Here is a 19,263-nt window from a genome sequence, read left to right as displayed (position 1 = left end):
GTATCTCTGCTTTTACCGTTAGGGACTTTCCTTCATGTCCAGTGATTCTTGGCCATTACTTTATATCTAAGACATGAAAAAGCTGTCTGGCAGCCTATGACAGGCTGAAGCCTTTTCATGGTAGGAGTGCTTGAGAGGTGGCCTTGTGTGTGAGCACCTCATTTGTCCTCTTGTTTCAGGTTTCAGTTTTGGATGTTTTGTGTCTGTGGTGTTCTCAGATGTTGTCCATTATGTCGTAGAGATGTTGGGTAGTTTGGAGATCTTGATCGTTCATCTCCCCTCAGCAGGGGTCTCAGTACTGACCACCAAGAAGGAATGCAGGCAATGAGACTTGTCAAAGTAAAGCTAAATGGAGACCATAGTAGTGCTTAATACATCCTTTCCTTCCTTGGTCTCAGTTGAAGGAATCTTCATGTAGGGAAAGGTAAATCACAGAGTGACTCTACATGTATGTATTACCCAGACCTATACAGCTATGACCATTGGCCACCTCCCATCCTTAGTCAAGAGCAACAGGAACAGCAGGTGTGTCTGTGGGAACCGTGGGCCCCCCTGAGAGCCATGGGCCTTCAGTAGGCAGCAGAAGGCTGGTAAAGGGACTGTAGTAACCGATTTGGTAGCAACCTACATTCGGTTACCGAATGTAGTAGCCGATTTTGTACCCATCATTTAGAAACCTCAACCCAGTGGCTGTCAGGGTGTTAGTAGTAAAACCCTCTTTGCAGAGGGTTACAAGAGATGCAGAGGCCTCTCTTAACATCTGTGTCCAAAAGCAGAGTGATGGGAGTTTTTTCCCTTCGATGGCCCATCTGGGAAACTTGATGGTCTGTCTTTCAGCTTTGTGCCTCTGTTGTGGTCTTTGAATCTGCTAGTCAAACTCATTGACGTCCAAGTAATGTGTGTAATTTTTAGGAATAAATGTATTAGACTTTGTTTTTCAGGAAGATCAAATAAGCATAAATATCAACTAGAGCCTATCTATTAATTTTTGAACAGTAATTTGCCTACTGTAAAGTATCAGTGGAATGATATTAAAAGAACATTTTTTTAATGTAGACATTACAGTTACATTACAGAATTAGTGTGGTTTTGAAGAGTGTCTAGGCTAAGAAATGTCTCTTTATCTTGGCTTTAGATTAATGATATTTGATCTGACAGATTTTTTTTTTTTGTAAATAAAAAATATAGCCTGATACTCTCTTGTTTTCCATTTATTTCTTAATGATTATATTTCACATTTATAATTTTCTAAATAACATGTCATTTTAAATTAGCCCCATATTAAAATTCAGAGCCTCAGAGTATTTTCTGAGGTTCTCTTTTTTCTTCATGCCAAGTTTGTCAGTTTGTATTTTCCTGTGATTAGTTGTTTGTTTTTAGCAGTTACATGATTATTTACCAAATGGTAAACTATGTGTTTTTTCGCCATGAAATGAACACTTATTTAACCTCATTAATTTTTCGTGTACCTTACGTAGGCAGCATGTTCCATCTGGCTGAAAAAAAAACAAAACTTATTATGTTCGTGAATTATCAATTCACAATGGAGGAACACCATATTCTTGAAAGTCAGTGACAAATGTTTATTGTAGAGCTACACAATGATAGTTAAGAAATTACTGTCGTGGGTTAATAGAAGGTAGCTGTGACAATTGACCTTCTGAAGGACTTTAAGTGGAACATACCCTAACTTAACACTCTAGGTCAAGGCCTCAAATTGGTTTTAAAGGATAGTGTAATCTTTGTAAACTGCACAAATAATTGCCAAATAGATTGAGACCAGGAAAGATTGATAGTTTTATAGTGAGTATTTTTGGGGGTTCAAGTTAGGACATTTTTAATTTTCTAAGTTCAGATGAAGAGTTTTATTTGGTCATCTTATTAATAAAACCCTAAGACCTGGCTGGGATTCAGCTGCATCATTGGGGTGGGGGGCACTGGAGAGCATCAGGTGCGGTGCTGCTCGGCTGAGGGCAGTCCCTCCATATTAGGGACGCAGAGTTGTACTGGATGGAAGGGGACTTTTATAGTAGCGTCTCAGCTTTTGTGCCAAATCCCTGCATTCACTTGTACGTGTGTTGTTCCATACTAAATCTACCAGCCACATTTGTATTAGTGTATGATGTTTGCCATGATAATGTTTCTCCTAGTCCCCTGTCCACATGCGTCCTCAGAGAGGCCTTGCTTTTTATCTCCACTACCTTCCAGGGATTATCTACATGATAGCCTTGCTTTTTTTTTGGTTCCTTAATATTGAAGTGGGTGCAGAGGGAATGATGACATAGGAGAAATCTTCTGAGTATACAGAATCCTAATGGAAACTTCTAGTGGGTGGTAGGGTTATAGACAGGTGGAGGAGAAAGCCAATGTGCAGGGCCATGCTTCCTAACCTGTTTTCTTGGTTAAAAGAACAGAACCAAATGGTGATTTTACTTTCTACCTCTTTTTTTTTTTTTTTAAGAGAAGACTAAAATTGACTTATAATTCTTTGTTGCTTTTAGCAGAATTGAGCAAAAAGTTCTTCAGTAAATACCAGTCCATATCATGCTAATCAGTAATAGAGAATATCATTCTAGTCCAATATTTTTTTTTAATTTTCATCTCTTGAGTTGTGAAAGATGCTGGCTGAATGCATTCAGGAGATGACTAAAATTTTGCCCAGGCAGTGTAATATTGTTGTATATTAACTATAAGGGAAACATCGTTTCTCTTTTTCACTTCATTGAGTCTTATATTTCATATAAGAAGCTACTCCTGAAACTTTTTAATTTTTTTTCCTCTTAATCCTTTAGTCCTAAAACAGAGGCAACCGCAGCTCTTCATGATATGGTCGACCAACTGGAACAAATTCTCAGGTGAGAAAAATGAATCTGTTGGCTTTGTGCTGAGGGAGGAGGTCTGTCCAAGAAATACTACCTTTAGTATGTCTAGTGTATTTCCAGTTTGACTTTCTATTTGAGTGCATTTTCTTAATGCAAACGTACAGCTAGCCTATGTAGAGTAGTAAGAGCCTGGATGTTGAAGACTGGCGGACCTGTGTTCAAATCCAAGCATTGCCACTTACAGGCTCTGTGATATTTGAGCCTTCGGCTTTCTTATTTAGAATTTCAAACTCATGGAGATTATGGAATTAATGTTAGATGAAGTTTTTAAAATGCCTCCTACACAGAAATGTTAGTTTCTGCAGCAATTACTGTATCTTTCAGCAAACAATATTTATTATACTCCTGACTTTCATTTTTGGGCGTATTACACTTGATGGACTATCTGAACTAGATCAAACTGCACTAAAGCCTTCCAGTAACTCTGTAGTCATATTCTTTACTGTCAAAATGAAGCATTAAACTTTGTCTTGGAGCCTGAAATTTCCCAATTTAGTATTTAGGAAGTCATGTGCTGTTTACTAGTATTTATATGTGTATATGAAGGTGCTTGAGTAATTTTTAAATATCTGTATTAAAATTTTAGAGATAAGAATTTTTCCAATATATATAATTATAGAATAATAGGTAATACCATCACTTTATAGTGGTGATAAAATAGTAAAGTATATAATTTGGAGTCTACTAATTAGAAGTTTTATTCATTCAATTTAAGGGGCTTGAGTATAAAAATGTTTCAAGTTGTATTTAAGGAAACAGTGTTTTTATGTGCTGTGTATGTATGGGAGTTTAATGAAGAATTAATTGTTCAGTTGCCTCCAGACCTCTGTTTCCTCTATTTATTATTGCCTAGACTGAAAGGTGTTACTTTGTGTTCTGAAAGTTATAGTTTTTTTTTTTTCTTGAAAAATGCTTAATAAATCAAGCTTGCTCTTTGTTTTCAAGCTTTGCTTATTTTAGGTTGGCTGTGTTTCTTCTGTCCCCAATGTCCCTGAAAAGTTGAGCATCGTTTTGAGTAAAGCTTAGTGGATTAAACCACTATAGAATCATTCCTTACAAATTTGAGGATTACAGTTTTTTTTCGTCTAATGAAATTGAGAACAGTTATCTCACAAAGATACAGTAAAATAAACACGATATATTTCCCATATGTTCCCTGGGCGTAACCATGAGTGGTCCTGATGTCACATTATGCTCTTAGAACCTCAAGGAAACAGTAACCCCTTGTCAGTTTCTGGATGGTACCCATGCCTTTGCCTCTTTAGTTTAAGTCATTTTTTAAAATAAGGACTTTTTATTTCTGTTCCACTTCATAGCCACCAATTACTGAAAAATGTTTTAGCATACCTAATACCAGGTGACATGACCCATGAAACCTGTTCTTATGAAGAGCTAGTGAAGTCTAACCAGTCACTCTGTGAGTCCAGTAGTAGTTAATTCACAAATGTGAGGTTTGGGGAGGCAAACCAGGTCTCAAGAAGATTCATATGAGACAAAATTTGTGACATATTTTATATTTTTATAGAATAGATTTTGGAGGGAGATTAAGCCTTGTGGTATTTCTGGGGCTCCAACTCTAAAATTGTTTCTTTTTTTTTTTTTTTTTAATTTTTTTTGTTTTTAACGTTTGTTTATTTTTGAGAGAGAGAGACAGACAGAGCATGAATGGGGGAGGGTCAGAGAGAGAGGGAGACACAGAATTGGAAACAGGCTTCAGGCTCTGAGCTGTCAGCACAGAGCCTGACGCGGGGCTCGAACTCACAGACCGCGAGATCGTGACCTGAGCTGAAGTTGGACGTTCAACCTACTGAGCCACCCAGGCGCCCCGTTTATTGCTTTTCTAACAGCCTTGCCTATAATAAGTTACTCAGCAGGTTTGTTCAGAGTTAAAGCTTGGTATTGAAATGATAGATTTTGCTTGTTTTACTGATTTGATGCTTTTAGAGTACAGGAAAATTACAAAAACTATTTTTAGATAAAGATATGTTACACTTTTGAAAAAATAGTTACTAGTTCTAAGTACATTGTCATAAGAGTATGGGATATGAAATTGGATACATAATTGTTAACTTTTTTTGGCTAAGAATTAATGTAATTTGTAAAATTGGGTCATTCTGTATGCTATATATTTTTTTAAATACTAAACACCTAAATGCTACATGTATAAGATTCTTAGATTTTTTGGTTTGGTAACAAGACTTTAAAATATCCTTTTCTCGGGGCACCTGGGTGTCTCAGTTGGTTAAGCGTCTGACTTCAGCTCAGGTATGATCTCACAGTCTGTGAGTTTGAGCCCCATTTTGGGCTCTGTGCTGACAGCTTAAAGCCTGGAGCCTGCTTCAGATTCAGTGTCTCCCTTTCTCTCTGCCCCTCCTCTGCTCATGCTCTGTCTCTCTCTGTCTCAAAAATAAATAAAAACATTTAAAAAAATTTAAAATATCCTTTTCTCACTTTAAGTGTGTCAGAGCTTTTGGAGAAACACGGACTTGAGAAACCGATTTCGTTTGTTAAGAACACTCAGTCTAGTTCAGAAGAGGCACGCTCGCTGATGGTCAGATTGACCAGGCATACTGGTCGGAAGTAAGTAATGAACAGAATTAATCAATACTTGTATATGGTTAAAAATAGTAGTATTTTTCTTTTCTTTTTTTTAAATTCATTGAGTTATAATTGACCAACAATAAATTGCACATATTTAAAGTGTAGAATTTGTTAAGTTTTGGTATATGTATATACTCAGGAAACCATCTCACAATCAAGGTAATAAATATATCTGTCACTCTTAAAAGCTGCTTTTTGCCTCTTTATGTTCCCCTCCCTTCAGCTTCTCCCCATCACTCCCTCACCCCTACCCTAGACTACCACTGATCTGTACTTTTATCACACTTTGTTGACCTATTCACCTGTTTAGGGACATGTGGGTTGTTTTGAGTTTTGGCTTTTACAGATAAAGCTATGAATATTCATGTACTGTAAACTATTCCTGATATTTTATTTTCTTGTGTTATTATAAATAGAATTATTTTCTTAATTTCATTTTTGTATTGCTCATTCCTAGTGTATAGAGTTATTGGTATGTGTTAAAATATATTTTTTAAAATTTTGATATATATTGAGCTTGTGTCTTTCTACCTTGCTGGACTCCTGCATTAGTTCCAGTAGGTTTTCCTGAATATTATGCCATCTGCAAATAGAGACAGCTCTAGTTCCTTGTATACAATTTTCCTCTCTCTTTCCTTTTATTGGTGTTAGCATGATGTGTCTTTTGGTATATAGCATGGTATACCTTTAACGTTTAATTAATTTATGGTTTTGTATTTGAAGTGTGTTTTTTGTAGGTAATATACATAAGTTAGGCCTTTCTGTCAAGGTCTGAGCTGGAGAGAGCCAACCTGCCACGTGCCACATAGTTATGGTGGGACTGTAAGGGCATTAAGACCCTTCAGACCTACTTATAAACAATAACAACCTTGAGATGGTAGATGGGTGAACATACACCACCCAGATGTCTCCGGGAATCCTGTCCCAGTCAACAGTAGCAAACTGCTTGGTGGTTTGCTCAAGGAACTCTCCTTCCTAAGAAATCCCCTGACATTTTGTATTTGTCTCTCCCTATCTCTGTCTTTTTCACTAGTGTACTCATAGTGATTGATGTGTGTGCCTTATGTTCCTTTTGAGATCATAAGCTTCTCTGGGGCAAGTGTTATAGTTCCCATACATCTAATAAAGGACCTCATATATCGATGGTCCTCTCCCAATAATTATTAAATGAATAATTTAAAAAGTTTTCGCAACTCAAGTCTTAAGATTTTTTTTTTTTTAATCTTTATTTATTTTTGAGAGAGACAGAGTGCAAGCTGGGGAGGAACAGAAAGAGGGAGACACAGAATCCGAAGCAGGCTTCAGGCTCCGAGCTGTCAGCACAGAGCCCGATGCGGGGCTCGAACTCACAAACCGTGAGATCATGACCTGAGTCGAAGTCGGACACCTAACCGACTGAGCCACCTGGGTGCCCCTTAAGATTCTTTTTTAAAACTATAAACAAATGGTCAATATTTCTGATCATGTTGACTCTAGAACCTCGTCTTCAAGAAAGCCTTGCTGTTGTAGCTAGATTACTTCCTGTCCTTTCTTTGAGTCCCTCAAATACTTCTGAAGTCCTTATAGTTCATCTCTCATGGTTGTTCTACTTTGAATATGTAAGAGAATATGGCCTCTTTTTTTTTTTTTTTCAAACTAGTTAATTTGAAGTGAATCCTAATTGTTTCATGTATGCTACCATAGCTTGGCCTTCAGCATCTATGGAATATCCTTATGCATATTTTAAATGGTAGCAGATTTCATTGAATCTACACAAATCAAGTTTTACCATCTTGAATGCAATGCTATTTCTCCCCGGAAAATATTCCTTTGTTCCAGGGCTGTAACTAATACATCATGTTTGTGTTTAGTGATCTCTGTGTTAATTTGCAAATCTGGTATAGTGCCTTCAGGTTCTACTTTTGGTTCATATTTACTGAATGTATTCTGCAAAGGCCATTGTAAATAATGTCTTATAATTTATTTCAATTAGAACCTGTACTTATGGCTAGCCATGTGTGAGAAAACATTAATACCATCTGTCCCATTGTTGATGGCTTCCAGAAGAACAGCTGGGCTATGAGAATTTGATTCAGCTAGACAATGCTTAGGTTTGATTTTATCCAGCTGGTGCAAAATGGACACTCACTTCAAACATTTTGCAACTTATTTACCTGCAAGCCAAATCTGAAAGAGCCCTCCAGTTCTTTGAAGTTCAGCCACAGAGTTCAACCTACCAAGGTCTAAGTAATGGACACATTTCAGGGATGATCCTGGAAAATGTGCAAATGTGTCATTTTTTTTTCTGGGGGAAAAATGCATTCTCTTATGATTTATTGCATATGGGATACAAGTTATATGTTTTGTGTAATAAATACAAGCTACTGTAAGCAAATGAAACATATGCTTATAAAAAATTTTAGGTGAAAAAGTTCCTAGATACCAGAGGTTTGACGACAGTGATCCCAAACACAGGCTCTCCCTATAGCAATGATATTATACACAAATAGTCTATTTGTCCCGTTCTTCATGCATTAAAAAGGGAGAAGATGTGTGGTAAAGAAACGGTCAGTTGGTTTATGACAAATGCCAATCAAAATAAAACAAAACCTGCCCTTTTCAAACAATGAGATTCATGATTATGTAGAACGACAAGACTAGCAAGTAAACAAATAATGATTCCAAATTCATGCATATTCAACGAAGGTGAACTTTTGGGGGAGGCAGAGAGAATTACAGAACTTTCTCTTTCCTGCTAAACAATATTAGCAATCGTGTATATAACTATAGAAACCAAAGAAATGTGTTTGTAACTTTCAGATTCATTCATTAACATTTATTGAATACTACTTTATACCAGAAAAACGGAGGGAGTGTTTCTTCATACATTCTAGTTTCAGTTAATCCTCACAATGTACAAAAAGGGAATCTGTAGCTCAGAGAAATTCAGAGACCTCCTCAAATCCATATAGGTGATTGAGCTTGTTTTTAAACTTAAGAACATCTTGCTTCAATGCCTGTGTTTTATAAGAATTAATCTCCATTTTTTATCACTTTCCAAGATGGGTTTTAAGTGAGGAAACTGAAATTCAGGAACATTCAGTGTTCATAATCATGCAGCTAATATGTGATTCTTAGTGAAATTTTTAACAAACCCCTTTGGCCTGCTGCAAGACCATGTGAACCGTTGACTTCTCAAACTCTGTAACCCTGGTTTCCAACATAAAATGGTATTTGATCAATGAGATTGTGCATGCCTCATTGGTTGTGTAAAACTGATCCCTGGTTGGTAAATTGCTTCTGACCCGGAGGAACTGGAAAGGAACTGGGAAACCTGAGAGGGGCTTTGTGCTTTGGGCTTTCCTGAGGGTGGTCACTGACATGTCCTTGAAAACTGTCCTGAAAACTGTGCCTATGGAGTTGTTATGAAAGATACTGATTCTTGTGGGGCATGAAACTTCCTCCTGAGGCCGACAGGGCAGCTCCTGCCACTAATCTCTAAGGCTCTGTCGCCTGGCACCTGGGCTGTCACCCGGGTGAGCATAACCCCTGTAGTGCCCGGTCGGTCGCTCTGTGGACTGCCGCAGGGACCCCACTGGAAGGAGCGACTGGCGCCGCCCTGCTGGTGAGCCGGGGTCGCCAGCCTCTCGACGGACGCCAGGGGTGGGCGGGGTCCAGAGCATCCCCTGTGGGGCCTTGCCGTATGATGAAGATGAATCTGCAGTAGTACTCTGGTGTCCAAGTGCTGTCCCTGATACATCGTGCTGTGCTTTATTTTGTCTCAGAAACTCACAGCTTGTTTAGCTTTGCTGTTATCACGTAATGCTGTTCCGGTTTGGAGTGTAGGCGGCCTGTGACTGAGGCAGCTCTGGAAGCCTCTAGCATTGATGCAGAGCCGCTCAACTCTTCCTCGGATCCAAGTTGTTTCCTGGAAATTCAAATGAGATTATATCTGTTGATGACTTGCGGGTTGTGTGGCACATAGAATGGTGACACCGATGGTTTTGTTTGTTTGTTTGTTTGTTTGTTGCTTTTGGCCAATCGAAGAGAGATTTCATGAGTTACTTTCTTCTTCTGCTCCTCTTCTCCCTCCCTCCCTCCCCGCCCTCCACAGGCAGCCTCCTGTCACTGAGTCTCATTGGAGAATGTTGTTGCAGGACATGTTAACTATGCAGCAGAATGTTTACACCTGCCTGGATTCTGATGCTTGCTATGAGGTAACTCTACACATGGGAATTATTGCCTCTTAATTCGGAAGGTTTCGTTGTTACAGTGTGTTTATCGGACACAAAGGTGATGACCATAGGCTTCATTATAAGTAATACTATTGAGTAAGGGAGTAGTGCTTTCTTTTTTTTCTTTTTTTCCCCCAAGTTTGTTTATTTTTGAGAGGGAGAGAGAGAGAGTATGGGAGGGGCGGAGAGAGAGGGACACAGAGGATCCTAAGCAGGCTCTGTGCCGTTAGCTCACAGCCCGGCGCGGGGCTTGAACTCAGGAACCATGAGATCATGACCTGATCTGAAATCAAGGGTCTGTCGCTTGGTGGCCTGAGCCAGCCAGGCGCCCTGGTAGTGCTCTCCAAGCTGAGCGCTTCCGCACCTGTCTTCCCTGTCTTTGTTATCCAGTGCGTTCCTCCCCAGTGGGGCCAAGGGACACATCCTTGTCTCCTCTCACTTCTCAGTTTTGCTGGTCACTAAAGCGTATTTGATGTACCTGGGAAAGGTCTGTCAAATCTGTCCTGTCTTCATCTCTGCTAAATTGTAATTCTTCTTGTCTCCCGACCTCCAGATTTCTCATCTACACTGATTCCGAGCATTCTTCTAAAACACATCCTCTCGTGACGCGCCCCTTCTTCACATTTGCTGCTTGCTCCATTCAGCATCAGAAAGTAGCCGTGCTTGTTAGCGTGGCAGAGAAAGCCACAGCACACCAGCTTTCCCGTCCGCTCTCCCCTGTGTTACTCTGCACACGCAAGGGTCGCCGTGTACCCCGTCGTTCGCTACGTCCACCACATCTGCCCTGACTCTGCACGCACCATGCGGCTTCACGTCTCTGTGACTCTGCCGGCATCGTTCCCTTTGCCTGGATATATCCCTCTTTCCTTTATCTGAAAATTGCTGGTAATTTTTAGGACTCACTTCACTAATTATGCCCTCTAGGATGCCTTCCTTTGTCCTTTCATGTAACTTGTCTCTGTTATGGCCTTTCAAATGCGGTAACTTGTTTCCACATGTGGTTCTTCCCTTTGGTCATGGGCCCCTAGGGTAGGCATTATCGTATTCATGTTCATCCTCTTGTGCCCCGGTGCTTATTGGAATGTCCAGAACACAAAGGAGACTTAAGATATGGTTGCTAGTTGACTTAGGAATGTAACCCAGGGGATTGAATGATTATTTTTGGAAGGTATGTGTCATACCACCCAATTACTCATAGTCCGTGTGGAAAAATGATCCAGCTAACCCACTTTTAGTGCGAGATAGTTTAAAAGCAGATTCCTGTTTTGAGTTTTTCTGTCAGTAAACCAGACATGAAATTGTATAGAATATTTCTTGTGTTGCTCTGCTCTGACATCGCAAAGCATGACCTGTTGATGAGAGTTATAAATATAGGTCTGTATTCTGTGAAATTGGTTGGCATTTTTATTCAAGGTGATTTTAACAAAACAGCGCTAATATAGACTGTTAAGAAATGGTTTTATATTTGAACTTCAGGTTTTAAAATGCTTGAATGAGAATGGAGTTTACATTGATGATTATAGTCTCAGACCACGTACATATAACTGCCATGAGCTTCCCCTTTTGTGTCTAAAGTGAAAACTTGAAATCCAGTTCCAGGAGAAAGTCTATATTCACACGGGATCCAAAACCTAACCATCATGAATATCTCTGCAGTAGTGTTTTAAGTTGGGATGGCATTGTTTTGTTATTTTCCTGTTTTTGATTTTCATTGCAAATTGGCAATAAGTATATTACACTTAACTAGCTCTTGTATAATTGCATAACAGCTTGACATATTGAATTGTTTTATATTTTAACACCTTTTTATTAGACTTTGATATTTTAATGACTTCTGGCCATTAGTCTCAGTTCTTAGAGAAAACATTTGAAAGCATATTATAACAGTTTTGAAATGGTTATAGAGGAAGGTAATACAGATTTGGCAAACTTACATTTTTTTTTCAAACTTACATTTTTAAATACTATTTTAGTACCTTTTAAGTTATGCTATATTATCCTACTGACTCTTGGCTATTATGTTGGAGTTTTCTTTTTTTTTTTTTCCAACGTTTATTTATTTTTGGGACAGAGAGAGAGACAGAGCATGAACGGGGGAGGGGCAGAGAGAGAGGGAGACACAGAATCAGAAACAGGCTCCAGGCTCTGAGCCATCAGCCCAGAGCCTGACGCGGGGCTCGAACTCACGGACCGCGAGATCGTGACCTGGCTGAAGTCGGACGCCCAACCGACTGCGCCACCCAGGCGCCCCTATGTTGGAGTTTTCAACAATACTTGGGAGATATTCGAAAGCTCAATGGCACAATTTTGAAAATGTTAAATGTTTCGATACAGCAGGTAGAGCAGAAATCTATATTGTTTATTTTAGCAAAAACTTTTAAATTTTAGAGTGAGTGAATTATATTTTTCAATACTTGGCATTAACTCTCTATGGCTTACTTGAATAACCCAAAGGAATAGAGAAACTGTCATATCTAAGTCATTTGGGTCCCTTGGATTAAGCCGTTTTCACTTGTCGCCTGTAAGTGATTATAGCTGCTTGTTGGTAATTTGCTTTCTGTCACAATATGTATTTTATAGCAGATCCCATGTAGATATTAGTAATATTATCCTTATCAGTCATTTCAATAAAGGCCTGTCTGAAAATACTACCTTCCCTAGAGGCCTAGAAACAAGGGAAAAGGAGGGGATCCCATGAAAATTGGGTAGTCGCCTTAATTGTAAGAAAAACTCTATTCTCCATGAAATCTACTTTTTTCAACTCTTGCTTCTGTTTCTGTGCTATCCTTATCCTACAGAGGAGTCCTAAGAGGGAAGACTATTCTTGGGGAAGTTGTTATACTAATTATATATTGACGTTATTAGTGTAAATTTAAAGGAATCTCTTTAAGACTTTTTTTGGACTAAGTAATAAGTACATAATCTCAGTTATACAGTAAATTTTATATTGATGCTATTAGTTGCCTAGTAGAATACAGTGTTTGCATGATTACCTTCTATCAGTGGCTCTTGTTTTATTTCAATAGTTTTTAATTTGCAGATTGGAAAAAAAAAAGTCCATGTTATATTTGCAGCTTGGCTAGTATGTAAGCCTGAATTCAGATGCATTAAGCAGTCATAAATTATAGGTGTCATATTCAGAGATTTTCTTTTAAAAATTGAACTACTATAAATAGTTTAAGCAGAGTAGGCCTTGTTGAGTATGGGACAGTAGGTCTAAGGAATTCTGTTTTTAATGAACATGAACTTCAGATATTTGACTCAAATGTTCATTGTACACATTGAGGTATGGTTGACCCTTGAACAGCATGGGTGTGAACCACACGGGTCTAGTTACTTATACACGGGTTTGTTTTTGTTTTTGGTGCGTACAGTACTGTAAATGTGTTTTCTCTTCCTTGTGATTTTAATGTTACTTCTGGCTTACCTTAGTGTAAGAATAGTTATAGAATACAGTAAATAAAAAATATGTGTTTATCACCTGTCCATATTATCACTGGGGTTTCCACTTAACAGTAGGCTGTTAGGAGTTAAGTTTTGGGAGAGTCAAAAGTTATACTGGGATTTTTGACTGCGTGGGGAGGTCAGCACCCCTGCCCCTGTGTCGTTCAAGGGTCAACTGTATTATGCTTCCTATTAGTGCATTCAGTTAAACGATTTCTTCTTCCTAAAAGATGAGTTTGTTTTATTGAGGTGAAATTCACATGACATAAAAGTAACCACTTAAAGCGTACTTCCTTGCCATTTAGTGCATTCAGTGTCACTTGTGCAACTGCTACCTGTACGATGAATGTTTTTTTAATCTATTTCGTTTGGATATCAGAGCCTTCGTTTTCTTGAGAAGCACTGTATCTGTCCTCTTTGAGGCTAATTCCAGTTTCTTCTTTCCCCCAGATATTTACAGAAAGCCTTTTGTGTTCCAGTCGCCTTGAAAATATCCACTTAGCTGGTCACATGATGCACTGCAGTGCTTGTTCGGTAAATCCGCCAGCTAGCGCGGCCCGTAAAGGAAAGACCCAGTGCAGGGTCAGTTATGAAAGAAGTATTGACTTGGTTTTGGCCGCCAGCAGAGAGTACTTTAACGCTTCTACCAGCCTCACTGATAGCTGCATGGATCTGGCCAGGTAGAGTAATTCCGCGTTCTTCCAGAAGAGGGAGGGGGGAAGTCAGAATACACAGACTCCACTGTTGGTTTTGTTCTTTACAAAATATATCACCACAGGCGCAGATTGACTGTCCTCCACGGGGCACAGTTACTTATTGCTTGAATACAGAAAGATAATTACGTTATGAATATTCATCAGCTTTCCCGTGACCCCTTTTCTCCAGCATACTTTCCCAGTCTTTCTTGCTGATGATCTGTAAGATTGTATATCTTTTCTCTTAGAAAGGATTTATGAGATGGCCTGTAAATTCAAGTTCTGGAAATTTTTAGCACATTTAGGCATTGGCCATATGCTTTGCATGACTTTGCTCTGTTTGGGGATGCGGGACCTGATTAGATGATAAAGCTTCAAAGTCCCTTCCAGGTGGAAAATTCTGGACTGTGAATTCTGTTTCTCTTTGCCCTGTTGTCCTGGAGATTTAGTGTTGATCTTTTTACTGTTGATTCTTAAGAGCTTTCTGTGCATAAAGGACATTTACCCTTTGCATCTCTTACATGTTTTAACCACATTGTCAAGTGTTTATTATGTGTGATTTTCAAATCGCTGTTCAGAATCTGTAAAGATTTTGATTGTTTTCTTTTATAGTTTCTATCTTGTGTGTCATCCTTTGAAAGACCTTTAATTCCCAAGACCATTGTAAGAGTTTTTCATGTTGTTTTTCACTACTTTGATAGTTATATTTTCACATAGAAATTTTAGGCCCATTAGGAATTAATTTGGTTGTAGTGATTGTGGTACCTATTTAGATTAATTTCCCCCCCCCCCAAATGACTAGCAGCTAAAAGCTTAAAGGAAACTTTCCCCCCACCAGTGATATCTTATTACAGAGAGAACCATGTTTTCTCAAACCGTGTTATTGGACTTGACAGGTTGTTAAAAATAGTAAATTTTTTTTTTCTTCTCTCCTAAGGGATTGTGTTTCTATTTCAGACGATGAAAATATCAAATAGAATAGCTTTTAAAACTGGGAGTTGTGTTTGACCTAAATCTTTTTGGCAGGAGTTTTCAGAGATTGTTTTTAAATCTACGCTTCTGATATTTCCCTTTCATCCCATCCCTTTTTCTCCCACAAGGACACACGTTAACTTGGAAAAGATGCCATATGTGTGTGTAAGGTGGCACCAGACTGATTATGATCTGTAAGGCTGGGTATATTGAAATGTTGACAGTAATATTTAATATAGAAAATAGCCCTTACATTCTTATTGATTAAATTATCATGAGCTAGTTTTTTAATGTTTATTTGTTTTTGAGAAGGAGCATGAGCAGGAGAGGGACAGAGGAGGTGGGGGGAGAGGGCACAGAGGATCAAAGCGGGCTCCGTGCTGACAGCAATGAGTCTAGTGCGGGGCTCAAATACAAACCATGAGATCATGACCTGAGCTGAAGTTGGACACTCAACCGACTGAGCCACCCAGACACCACTGAACTAGTTTTTTTAATTGAGGAAGTAATACATCCAATGAGATAAAAATATTCAACAATAGAAAAATGGATATTTCTGATAATTCTCTCTTCATTCTTGTTGCCCTAACTTTATCCCTTAGCTATCTTTTTAAGTCATTTTCCTATGTATCTTTCCAAAATATCTTCTTGAACGTTACCCTCTTCTTAAGTCACAAATGGATGCATACCTTTCTGCATCTTGTTATTTCCACTTATAATCTATTCTGAAGGTTTTTTCATGAGTGCCTGTAGGCTTGATTCATTCTCTTTTGATGGTTGTAGAATATTCCATTGTTTGACTTTCTAGAATTTATTTGATTAGCTTGTGATTTAATGCATTGTCTTATATTTTAAAGTTTATTTTGAGAGAGAGAAAGCGTGTCCACGTGCATGAGTGGGAGAGGAGCAGAGAGAGAGAGAATGAATCCCAAAGAGGCTATGTACTATCAGCACAGAGCCTGCCTGCCATGGGCTCCTGAACCTGATACATGGATCTCATGAACCATGAGATCATGACCTGAGCTGAAATCAAGAGTTGGACGCTTAACTCACTGAGCCACCCAGGTGTCCCTCTTATATATTTTTTTTTTTCAACGTTTTTATTTATTTTTGGGACAGAGAGAGACAGAGCATGAACGGGGGAGGGGCAGAGAGAGGGAGACAGAATCGGAAACAGGCTGCAGGCTGTGAGCCATCAGCCCAGAGCCTGACGCGGGGCTCGAACTCACGGACCGCGAGATCGTGACCTGGCTGAAGTCGGACGCTTAACTGACTGCGCCACCCAGGTGCCCCGTCCCTCTTATATTTTAAAAACACCATGATACTCAACATCCCTACTTATGTGTGGGCGTGTGCTCGTCTGCCTGTAGTATAAATTGCTAGAACTGGGAATTCCTGGGTTCAAAGATAGTTCTAAGATAGAATTTTGGTAGATACCACAAGGTTCTGTCGCTTTTCCTCTTGAGTCAGCAGTATATGTTAGTGCTCATCTTATTTAAATTTTAAAGTTTTGCAAGCAAGGTAGACCTGTATCCATCATACAGATGGGTACTGGGGCCATGGGATCTTCATCAGGTGGTCCATGATTTTAGCACCATTAGCCCTTCCTGGCCTGATCTCTACCAGTCTTTCTAGGCTTGTGTCTCAATGTCCTTCCACATGCACCTTTCAGAAAGTTGGTTAATTAAAATATTTATTAAGGACACTTTGTTTGGATTTTTAAAAACTTGCTTAAAATCCTCCATAGGGTATCACAAATTCTTAGTTTAGCAAAGTCACTTTCTCCTGTTTCGCTTTCATTTCACTATTGCATTACCAACAGACTCTTCCTTCTGATCAGAAAAACGTCCTTTGTGCAGTTTCTTAGGTTAGTCTTTTTTCCTTTGGGAAACAAAATTGTCACCGAAACAAGATGTTTGTTTTCCCTAGAAGAATAAGTGGAAATTACCTGAAATCTGTCTCCTTTTTTATTTTATTTGTTTATTTATTTTTTTCAACGTTTTTTATTTATTTTTGGGACAGAGAGAGACAGAACATGAACGGGGGAGGGGCAGAGAGAGAGGGTCTGTCTCCTTTTTTAAACCTTTCCTGTATGATTATCACCTTTGGAGTCAGCAGTAAAAAGAGTGTTAAAGGCAGAGTTAACACATTTTGCTTCATACTGTGGTACCATTACCTACTATCAGCATAACCCTGTGCGACTTACTTCACCTCTCTGAGCTTCAATTTTGGCTTCCTTAGAAAGGAGGTGATGCTATTTGCCTATCACACAGGATTGCTATGAGGACTCAGGAAGGTAATAGACAGCATCTAGCAGAACCTGGCGTGGAGTGAGTATTTGATAAATGTGTGTTGGGTCTCACATTGTTGAATACAGAAAGGCAACTTAGCCAAACGTGTGTTATTTAAAAAAAAACCAAAAAACCAAAAACCAAAACAACAGAATTTACCTTGTTTCCCCTAGGTGCTGCTTACAGCTGATAACAGATAGACCTGTGGCCATTCAAGAGGAGCTCGATCTTATCCAAGCCCTTGGATGTCTTGAAGAATTTGGGGTAAAGATCCTGCCTTTGCAAGGTGAATTTTCCATTTAGTGTTGCATTATTAACTTAGTATTCAGTTGTTTTGCATTGAATTATTAGCATTACCTCTGGCCATTTAATCCATTAGCAATAGATCCTACTCTCTGCCCCATTTTCAAATGAAATCTTAAGTGGATATCTAAAAAAAACAGAGCCGATGTCTTACTATAAATTTATTTTTTAAGTTCTCAGTTATGCCGTTAAAAGGAATAACGTTAGTAACAGCCGTGAGGCTATTGGATAAAAACAAAAAGAAATGGGGGATTACAGATAGACTTTCAGATCTTCATCAGTTTTTGATGATGCAGTTTTTCTGTATTTTGTTTCAGTTGCATACATTTAAGTAGCTGTACATGATCATAGTTTATTTTGTTATGCTCAGTACAGACTATTCTTAAGTTGATACTATTTTTTTTTTCAAGATATAAAGTTTCTTTTTTTTTTTTAATTTATATATGAAATTTATTGTCAAATTGGTTTCCATACAACACCCAGATACTATTTTTTAAAAGGAAGAATGACAGGAAGCTCTTGCTTAGAGTTTAATTCCTAGCGATATCTTAACAATGCTCAAGTTCTTTTACCTAAATGTACAGGTTGAGTAAGTACCACCCAAGACAAGCCTGCTGATACACAGTCACTTGTGATCATTATGTACTTTGTGCGGTGAGGACAGTGTGTGTCTCCTAGTGTCCTGAACCTTACGTGACAAGTGGGAGATAGATTTTCTGTTGCCTTGAACTCCAGACCTCCGTGCCCTAAATAAAGCGGGTAGCTTGATCATTAGCAGTATGCTTGGTGCCTTGCATGTAATTTCTTATCTTTATTCTTAAACCTGGAAATGTTGGGAATTGGGAGTGGGGAAGCTATAGCTGAGTTGTTTCTGTCTCTGGTTTTTGATGCATTTTCACTAGCATCGGCTCTTCTTCTTCTTCTTCTTCTTCTTCTTCTTCTTCTTCTTCTTCTTCTTCTTCTTTTTTAAAACTCCTTGTACCTTTGGACAGTGGTGTCCTGTTACAGGTTCCTTGGTGTCCTTGTCCTGTGTAGGGTTTGAGTCAGATGGATCTTAGGGGATAGAAGTCAGTTGAGACCTTCTCGTGTTTTCATGTGGGTTTCCATTGTAGTTTTACTACAAATTAGAGTTTGTCAGATAAATTTATTAGACTTGAAAAAGGTAGTATTTGTGTTACCTTGAATATTATTGTTTGGAAGTAATTTCTAGGTGATTATACATATCCTGTAGCATCTTAAACAAGTACATTTATGGAGATTGTTAAATCACTGGAAAATTGTGTTTTTTGAGCTCAAAGCTTTTTAAAATTGTGAAGATTCATCAGAGTTACTAAAAAACATTTTCATTTTATTCTGAGATGTCTTAAATCATTACCTGTCTCCCCTGAAACACTTATATTTTCAGTTGAGGTGTTCAGCCCGTCAGCCCGGGAGAGTATACAGCACTAGGAAACTTTTGCCCTGTTTGGGCCAAGCCCTCATAGCTTTGACTCTGTATATGAGTGTATTTTATTAAAAAAATTCTTTTTAATGTTTATTTATTTTTGAAGGAGAGGGAGACAGAGCATGAGAGGGGGAGGGGCAGAGAGAGAGGGAGACACAGGATCCGAACAGGCTCCAGGCTCCGAGCTGTCAGCACAGAGCCCTACACGGGGCTGGGACTCACGAACTGTGAGATCATGACCTGAGCCGAAGTGGGATGCTCAACCGACTGAGCCACCCAGGCGCCCCTGTCTATGAGTGTATTTTAGCTGCTTATTTAATCCAGGCAGATTGATGTAATACAAAAACATATTCTTGCAGTTCCCCAAATGCAAATGAATTCGTTCAATTGAATTGAAATAACAAATCGAGCTCGTAA

General features: G+C 38.8%; 1 protein-coding gene across 4 annotated transcripts in view; it reads left to right on the top strand.

Moving 5' to 3' along the window:
- Positions 1 to 19,263, top strand: part of NBAS (NBAS subunit of NRZ tethering complex) — a 366,039-nt gene that overhangs the window by 174,220 nt on the left and 172,556 nt on the right. For all 4 annotated transcript variants that reach the window (XM_040496113.1, XM_040496112.1, XM_040496111.1 and 1 more), the window contains 5 exons: positions 2,793 to 2,855; positions 5,340 to 5,462; positions 9,577 to 9,679; positions 13,592 to 13,821; positions 17,273 to 17,385. In XM_040496113.1, the coding sequence (XP_040352047.1) occupies positions 2,793 to 2,855; positions 5,340 to 5,462; positions 9,577 to 9,679; positions 13,592 to 13,821; positions 17,273 to 17,385 (632 nt within the window). The remainder of the gene's footprint in view (positions 1 to 2,792; positions 2,856 to 5,339; positions 5,463 to 9,576; positions 9,680 to 13,591; positions 13,822 to 17,272; positions 17,386 to 19,263) is intronic.

The sequence above is a fragment of the Herpailurus yagouaroundi genome, unplaced genomic scaffold (assembly GCF_014898765.1).
Source record: "Herpailurus yagouaroundi ecotype Mexico unplaced genomic scaffold, PumYag 188, whole genome shotgun sequence".
In the NCBI taxonomy this organism is placed as follows: Eukaryota; Metazoa; Chordata; class Mammalia; order Carnivora; family Felidae; genus Herpailurus; species Herpailurus yagouaroundi.
Note: the sequence above shows the minus strand (reverse complement) of the source record. Positions and strands in the feature narration are given on the sequence as shown.